Raw genomic sequence first — 8,761 nt, forward strand, 5'->3', positions numbered from 1 at the left:
AAAAAAAAAAAAAAAAAAAAAGACTTCTCTGATACTCATTTAGACAAGTCTAGTCAGCTTTTGTTCAAGCTGAAGAGAAAATGAGAAGTCAGCTTTTGGCAGCAGGAAGGCAGGTTGGCTGTCTAGAGCTCACATGGACTCAGGACTCATATCTCCATTTTTTTTTTGGAGACGGAGTCTCGCTCTGTTGCCCAGGCTGGAGTGCAGTGGCGTGATCTTGCTTCACTGCAACCTCTGCCTCCCAGGTTCAAGCAATTCTCCTGCCTCAGCCTCCTGAGTATCTGGGACTACAGGTGCATGCTGCCACCCCCAGCTAATTTTTTTCTTTTTGTACTTTAGTAGAGGCAGGGTTTCACCGTGTTGCCCAGGCTGGTTTCAAACTCCTAAGCTCAGGCAGTCTGCCCGCCTTGGCCTCCCAAAGTGTTGGGATTACAGGCATGAGTCACCACACCCGGCCTCCGTTTTCTTAACGGTGAATGTTTATTGCAGTCTGACTGCATCATATATGGGACACTGTCAGTCTGTAGAAACAAATAGCTGTCACCAATACATAGGAAGCTACATATAATAATTACAACAAAGTTGTATGTTTGTTTATTACCACATGGTTTACATTTTAAACTCTGTAATTTTGAAAAGTTAGTAGGTTCACAGTCTGACTTCAAAGGGAGATATATAACTGGGCGTGACCACCATTAGCTGTTTCTTGTGAACTCTTCAGTGATAACATGGTTTTGTTTCATGTAATGAGTTGTAGCACATCAAACAACTTTTTTGGTGTAATATCTTTTTTATTTTACCTTGTATTAAGTTTTTATAAATATTTGTAGGCTCCAAAATGATATATTTTCCTAAAATTATGTGTTTAAAATAGTCTGTTAATAATCTTGTTAACTGTCTATATGTTTTCCTTTTTAACTGTTTGAAAGTTCTTCTTCTTTTTGGAGGTTTTGTGAGACAGGGTCTCACTGTCGCCATGGCTGGAGTGCAATAGTGTGGTCCTGGCTCACTTTAGCCATAATCTCCTGGGCTCAAGTGATCCTCTCACCTCAGCCTCCTGAGTAGCTAGGACCACAGGCATGTACCACCATGTCTGGCTAATTTTTTTTTTTTTTGTAGGGGTCACACTACATTGCCCAGGCTGGTCTTGAACTCCTGGGCTCAAGCAGTCCTCCTACCTTGACGTCTCAAAGTGTTGGGATTATAGGTATAAGCCACTTCCTGTCATTTATTTATTTATTTTTTAATCATGTGGGAAGCTGTGTAACCCTGTCGTTCATTTTGGCATATTTTGTGAATTCCAACACACCTGGACCTTCTTGACTCTGCAGGCCTACCCAGAGCCTTTGTGGTCTGTTTGTGTAGGACAGCTTCCTTAGCTGCACAGCCTTTGTCTGATTATTCCGGCTTTATTTTCACCATTAACAGAAATGTGGATCTCAGAGAATACTTGTCTGAAGAAGTACAAGCAGTACACAAGAATACCACCTATGACCTCATTGCCAACATCGTGCATGATGGCAAGCCCTCCGAGGGCTCCTACCGGATCCATGTGCTTCATCATGTGAGTGGCTGCTGACCGTCTCATGGCACAGAGTGGCAAAAACAGGTGTTTCTTTGGCATCTCAGAGGGCAGCTCCCTTCAGTTTGTCCTTGCTTGGCCTTGGCTTTGGGATTCTGCTGTCCCAAACTAACTACTGACAGTAATAGTGCTGTCAGTAGTTAGTTTAAGGCAGTGGTTCTCAATTTTGGCTACACATTGGACTCAACTTGGGAGCTTTTTTTTTTTTTTTGAGACAGTCTCGCTCTGTAGCCCAGGCTGGAGTGCAATGGTGTGATCTTGGCTCACTGCAATCTCCGCCTCCTGGGTTCAAGCAGTTCTCTGCCTTAGCCTCCCAAATAGCTGGGATTATGGGATTACAGCACCTGTCACCATGCCCAGCTAATTTTTGTATTTTTAGTGGAGATGGGGTTTCACCATCTTGGCCAGGCTGGTCTTGAACTCCTGACCTTGTGATCCACCTGGCTTTGCTAATTAATACAAAAAAATAGGCCGAGCATGGTGGTGGGCACCTGTAGTTCCAGCTACTGGGGAGGCTGAGGCAGGAGAATGGCGAGAACCCGGGAGGCGGAGCTTGCAGAGAGGGGAGATCACGCCACTGGACTCCAGCCTGGGCGACAGAGCGAGACTCCATCTCAAAAAAAAGAAATCAGCTTGTTAGAAATGCAGACTCTCAGGCCCCTCAAACCTACTAAATCAGAACCTGGATTTTAATATGACCCTCTGATTTGTAAGAAATTAAAGTTTGCGGCTGGGCGTGGTGGCTCACACCTGTAATCCCAGCACTTTTGGAGGCCGAGAGATCACGAGGTCAGGAGATTGAGACCATCCTGGCTAACATGGTGAAACCCTGTCTCTACTGAAAATACAAAAAATCAGCCGGACGTGGTGGCGGGTGCCTGTAGTCCCAGCTACTCGGGAGGCTGAGGCAGGAGAATGGCATGAGCCCAGGAAACGGAGCTTGCAGCGAACCGAGATTGCGCCACTGCACTCCAGCCGGGATGACAGAGCGAGACTCCGTCTCAAAAAAAAAGAAATTAAAGTTTGCAAAGCACTGGTTTAGAGGCTCCCTTTCATCTTAAAAATTTTGTGAATTTGTCTAAAGCTGAAAACAGATAAAACATGTACTTGATATATTTGATATCAATAGATTATTACCATAAATTGTTCTCATTTGATTAGTCTCTTCTGGAACTGTGGGTTTAATCTTAACTAGCTTCTGTTTATCAAGTGCTTTGCTATGATTAGGCAGTACACCAGTTACTTAATGTACATTAATCTCATTTTTTTCATTAAAACACAATTCCAAGACAGGTGTCAGTATTATCTTTTTTACAGAGGAGGAGACCTAGGCTCCGAGTTTCAGTAATTGACCTCAAGTCAGTAGAATTAGGATTTGAACCCAAGTACTCTGCTTCAAAGCCCATGTCTTAACTCGTCCTTGAAGCAGGAATGGGAACTTGCTTATGTGATCCTAAGCTTTCCTTGTTTCCTATTTTCCCAACTATTGTAATATCCAGAGGATCTGGAATATTTATATTCTACAATAGTGGTTTTTGGCATGTCTTAGAACTTTGATTGGATAAGGCAGGGTGGGCGGCCAGAGGTGCCTCTGCCTTAATCTAGAAACCTTTTCCCCTTGTTCGTGGAAGCATGAAGTGAGATATGTTTTGCTGTATTTGCAGCACTGGTTTCTTAGGCCAAAGGAATCAGGTTAGTGTGATAGACAGTGTCCACCAAGGACACCTTTTCTTGATGAGCTGTTGCCTTTTTTTTTTTTTTAAGACAGGGTCTCCGTCTGTCATTCAGGCTGGAGTGCAGTGGCATGATCTTGGCTCACTGCAGCCTTCAGCTCCTGGGTTCAAGTGATTCTCCTGCCTCAGCCTCCCAAGCAGCTAGGACCTACAGGCGCCTGCCACCACGCCTGGCTAATTTTTGTATTTTTGGTAGAGATGGGGTTTTACTATGTTGGCCAGGCTGGTCTCAAACTCCTGACCTCAAGTGATCCACCCGCCTCGGCCTCCCAAAATGCTGGGATTACAGGCGTGAGCCCCTGCACCCAGCCAGGAATGTCCATATTTAGGTTCTGTCAGTGGTTGACACTGTGTACCTCATAAGTGAGAATGTCTAGTCTGTCATTTCTGAGCAGGAAGGAGACATAGGTGATGATTAGAGGGCTTCCTCTTTTCTCCTCTTTAGTGTCCACTAAATTCCTTTTAAAAAGATGTACAGAAGTGTTTCAGTCTCCATTGTACTTTAAGGGGCCAGGCACAGTGGCTCATACCCATAATCCTAGCACTTTAGGAGGCTGAGGTGGGAGGATCTTTTGAGATCAGGAGCTAGCCTGGGCAACACAGTGGAACCCCATCTCTATTAAAAAAAAAAATTAGCCAGTTGTTTTGGCACACACCTGTAGTCCCAGCTACCTAGGAGGCTGAGGTGGGAGGATTGCTTGAGTCCAGAGGGTCGAGGCTGCAGTGAGCTGTGGTTACACCACTGCACTCCAGCTTGGATGACAGAGTGAGACCCTATCTCAAAAAAACAAAACAAACCAGCAAACAAACAAAAAAAAACTGTACTTTAAAAAATTGAATTTGCCATGATTGACACATCAAAAGTCCTGTTAGTTGAATCAGGCCCACAGAAGTCATGTACCCTCTTTTTTTTTTTTTTTGAGACAGAGTCTCACTCTGTCACCCAGGCTGGAGTACAGTGGTGCAATCTCGGCTCACTGCAAGCTCCGCCTCCCAGGTTCATGCCATTCTCCTGCCTCAGCCTCTTGAGTAGCTGGGACTACAGGTGCCCGCCACCACGTCCAGCTGATTTTTTGTATTTTAAGTAGAGACGGGGTTTCACCGTGTTAGCCAGGATGGTCTTGATCTCCTGACCTCGTGATCTGCTCGCATCGGCCTCCGAAAGTGCTGGGATTACAGGCGTGAGCCACCGCGCCCGGCCCATGTACTCTCTTCTTTATGACTCTTGCTGGATGATGTCTAGTGGCTGTTCTTCTAATTTTTCTAATCTTGGCTGTGATCCTTTCCTTCTACACCCTTTTGGTTTTAGAGAGCAGACTAACCCAGCTCTTCATACTTTCTGCAGGGGACAGGCAAATGGTATGAATTACAAGACCTCCAGGTGACTGACATCCTTCCCCAGATGATCACACTGTCAGAGGCTTACATTCAGGTGGGTTGGCCACAGGCTTAGTGAGCCACAAATAGGTGGGGTATGGGGCCAGTGAGAGGAGTGGGCCAAGGCAGGAAGAGGGACAGAGTTAGGACCTTGGTTGGAGGGTCAGGTACCTGTTGGGAAGTACTTAGGAGTGAGTTGGGGCCAGAATGTATGGCCCTGAAAGACAAGCACAGATTTTCAGAAAAGAATTATAAGAAAATGTATGAGTGAGCAAAGAAAGTTGTGATTATGGCTAGGTTAGTTTTGCAGAAGTGTGCGGTCTGGTTGCAAGGAGGAAGGGAGGCTGGCTAGAAGTCGACCGTGAAGTACTCCCCGAGAGCCCCAGGCAGAGCTCTCTTTGTGACCCCACAGCACTTTCTGCTTGCCTTTTGTTTTAGTGCCGACCATATCGCTTTGCCTGTCTGTCCTCTCCATTGGATTGACCCATGGAGCACAGAGCATCTCTGTCTTCTCTTTATGTAACTGCCCTAGTACTTGGCAAAAGAAGGAAGATTGAGACAAAAGCCATAGCTTTGTAAGAAGAAAGTGATACCTCTTCTAGAGATAACTGTTTCTGCCCTTCAGTGACTGTAGCCACTGTAGCAGATTTCCAGATGGAGTATAGCAGGTTTGTAAATGGCATGACTAGTTATCCATGGCCTGGCACAGAATAGGTATTTGACAAGTATCTGTTGACTGAATGCCTCCTAGACTTCAGTTTGTGTTTTCATTTCTTACAGATTTGGAAGAGGCGAGATAATGATGAAACCAACCAGCAGGGGGCTTGAAGGAGGCGTCTAGGGCTTTGCTTCCAAGGGCTGTGGCTGATAATGGTAAATAAGAACACAGAAGCTGTAGCTGTTCAGCTACAGGCTGACTGGGGGGCTCCCTGGGCAAGCCCAGCTTGTATGGGTTCTGGCTACACCAGAGCACCAGGAGCCCACTTGCCTGGGATGGCCCCACACTGTCACCCAGCTGTTCTTTGATCATTTTTTTCTAGATTGATGCTCCTTTCTCCCATGCATCAAGCTCCCTTCTAGCTTCAGCAGGGCAGAACCCTTCTCCAGATGTGTGTAACTTATGTCTGAGTATCTGGGAGTAGCTGAAGAACAGATAATTTCTTCCAAACATCAAGCCTTGGGATTCTTGGAGCAACCAGAAAGCCAGTAACCTCACTCTTGTCTGTTAGAGGTGGAGGATTTTCCTATGGTTCCCCTCATTTCCTGATGTGTATTTTTAGATGGATTAAATATTCTCCTGTTTTTAAACTAGCCTCTTGTTTTATATCTTTTCCTTTGGTGGTTGGCTGAGGAAAATATTTTCCTTTTTAATCTTCACAAACTCTCTACCCTACAGTCTGACATCTGGCGGACATCACGCTCGCCCTTTCCTGTCAGCTTGTGGGTGGTGTGTCATTTAGGATGCATTTATTTCTAAGTAAAAAAATGCTTGAGTCAAGGGGATACATTGTTACTGTGCTTAACTAGAAGGCCAGAGGTGGGCAGTTTCCGGCTGCAGTGCAGGAATGAGTAAGGGAAGAGGAAAGAAAGGAAATAGGAAGTGCTTCTCACTACAGTGCAATTCTGAGAAGGTCTCAGCCAGGCCAGTGTGGAGCCCCAGGGCAAAGATTCTCTGTCAGACAATTCATCAGCTCTGTAGTGGGCTCTAGTAGCCTAGAAGGGTGACCTTGGCGTGAGCACTGTGGCAGGTCCAAAGATGTGGGAAGCAGCTGGAGGCAGCCAGTCAGCCTCAGCAAGTTCTCTTGAAGGGAGACAGGAGCCGTGCACTCCTGTGGTGCCACCCTTTACCTGGATACAACCCTGTCCTCACTTTCGTCTACCTCTCTGAAAGCTCCAGTATTTCCTTTGCAAGCTTATCTCTTTTATCCAGCCATTACATGTTGAGATTTCTCAAGATTCAGTCCTAGCATTACTCTTCTTGCTGTTTACTTTTTCCCTAGGCCATTTTGGCTATGCCTAGGGCTTCACTTACCATTTTTATGGAAATGACTCATAAACACATCTTAATCCCAGATTTCTCTAAACTCTTGAACTTCGCTCTGTTGCCCAGGCTGGAGTGCAGTGGCACTCAGCTCACTGCAACCTTTGCCTCCCAGGTTCAAGTGATTTCCGGCTAATTTTTGTATTTTATTTTATTTTATTTTATTTTGAGATGGAGTCTTGCTCCTTCTCCCAGGCTAGAGTGCAGTGGCGCGATCTCAGCTCACTGCAACCTCTGCCTCCTGGGTTCAAGTGATTCTCCTGCCTGAGCTTCCCGAGTAGCTGGGATCACAGGCGCCCACCACCGTGCCCAGCTAATATTTGTATTTTTAGTAGAGATAGGATTTCATCATGTTGGCCAGGCTGGTCTCGAACTCCTGACCTCAGGGGATCCGCTGACCTCGGCCTCCCAAAGTGTTGGGATTACAGGCATGAGCCACTCTGCCCAGCCATGAGTTTACCTTTAAACTTGACTATTTTCAAGGTGAAGATTACACTATCCAGTTACAGAAATTCATGTATTATAATCAGGGAAAGTTTAATTTCAATAATTATTAACTACAACAGGGGTTTGTAGTTGACAGGGGATTAGTTAGTAACAAGTAAAGAATGTAGAAATAACAGATACAAAGAGCTGCCACTACCTCTGGGGCTGACAGTATCCAAAGCTGAGATCCAGACCTTGCTAAAAGTGTGCCCTTTGAACGTCATTAAAAATCTGCTTTGTAGTGTGCTTGGGAAAGCTATTCACAGGTGTCTCCCTGGAGGCCTCTGCTACAAAACTGTCCAGGGAGGAGAGAGTGCCAGCTGAAGCTACTGGGTGCCCGTGCTGTCCAAATGTATATGTTGTCTCCAAAAGCCAAGAAAAACCTATCAAACATTGTGCGTGCGTGCGTGCGTGTGTGTGTGTGTGTGTGAGGTGGTATGAGGTACAGCCATCTGTCTTATTTCGGAGAGAATATTTTGACATAAACTCTATACTGTTGACTTCCCAGAAATGTCCCTGAGGTGGCAGGCCCCTGAATTGTTTTTTGGGTTTAACTCCCAACTTCTTATTTATGTCTTACTAAGGCATTTAAAGCGCTTGGTACTTTCTGCTCATTGGATCCAACAGCATAGTGTCATCACTGTAGTGGACTAGTGTGATATTTTGTGGATTGCCAAGATGATCAAGATCTCCGTGAACTGTATTATGCTAGAGAGCAGAACTGACATAGTCCTGAGGTAACACTGGGAAGGTATACTGTTGGCCTTGCCAGGTAAAAGCAAACTACTTCTGGTGATCCTTATAAATTGGTATGGAGAATTAACAATTTGATTCTAATTTGGTAGCTATATGCCAAGTGCCAAGAGCTGTTCTTTATCAATAAAGATGCTACATCTGGCCCCGGGAGTGGTAGCTTACAGATGTAATCCCAGCAGCTTGGGAAGCCAAGGCAGGAGGATTGCTTGAACCCAGGAGTTCAAGACCAGCCTGGGCAACAAAGTGAGACCCCATCCCTACAAAAAAAATTAGCCGGGCATGGTGGCATGCACCTGTGGTCTGAGCTACATGGGAGACAGGCAGGAGGATCACTTGAGTCAAGGCTGCAGTGAGCTGAGTTTGAGCTCTGGGTGACAGAGCAAGACACTGTCTCAAAAAAAAAAAAAAAAAAAAACACATCTGGGACAGCAGCTTCGGTTGGACGGTTGGAGTCACTCTGATTAAGTTTACGATAGTCCACAGTCATTCTCCAAGATCCATCAGACTTCTGCACAGGCCCTTTGCCACTCTTATTTTAGTCTAAGCTATTGCCAGTTTCTGTTGGCAGTGGCCTCAATAGGTCTCTCTACATTTCCTTGCCTCCTACCCCCAGTTTATCCATGCTTTAGTCAGAGTAATCTTTTAAAACACAAACCTGAATCATTTCTCCCCCATACTCTGATCATGCTTAAAGACACTTCACTGGCTCTTAGGATAATGAGTGAAATCCTCAGCTGCTAGCCTAATTTATCAGGAAGTTTCTACTTTTTTTTTTTTTTTTTTTTT

The 8,761-nt window shown here is 45.3% G+C and overlaps 1 protein-coding gene across 4 annotated transcripts in view; it reads left to right on the forward strand.

Moving 5' to 3' along the window:
• Window positions 1–8,761, forward strand: part of USP39 (ubiquitin specific peptidase 39) — a 92,966-nt gene that overhangs the window by 44,499 nt on the left and 39,706 nt on the right. For 2 of the 4 annotated variants that reach the window (XM_017856297.1, XM_017856294.1), the window contains exons 11-13: window positions 1,429–1,564; window positions 4,661–4,747; window positions 5,473–6,001. In XM_017856297.1, the coding sequence (XP_017711786.1) occupies window positions 1,429–1,564; window positions 4,661–4,747; window positions 5,473–5,520 (271 nt within the window). In that variant the 3' untranslated portion in view covers window positions 5,521–6,001. Of the gene's footprint in view, window positions 1–1,428; window positions 1,565–4,660; window positions 4,748–5,472; window positions 6,005–8,761 lie in introns of those variants that run through there. The other 2 variants (XM_017856295.1, XR_001882297.1) reach the window with 2 other exon arrangements.

Source organism: Rhinopithecus bieti, unplaced genomic scaffold (genome assembly GCF_001698545.2).
Source record: "Rhinopithecus bieti isolate Rb0 unplaced genomic scaffold, ASM169854v2 scaffold_44368, whole genome shotgun sequence".
Lineage (NCBI taxonomy): Eukaryota > Metazoa > Chordata > Mammalia > Primates > Cercopithecidae > Rhinopithecus > Rhinopithecus bieti.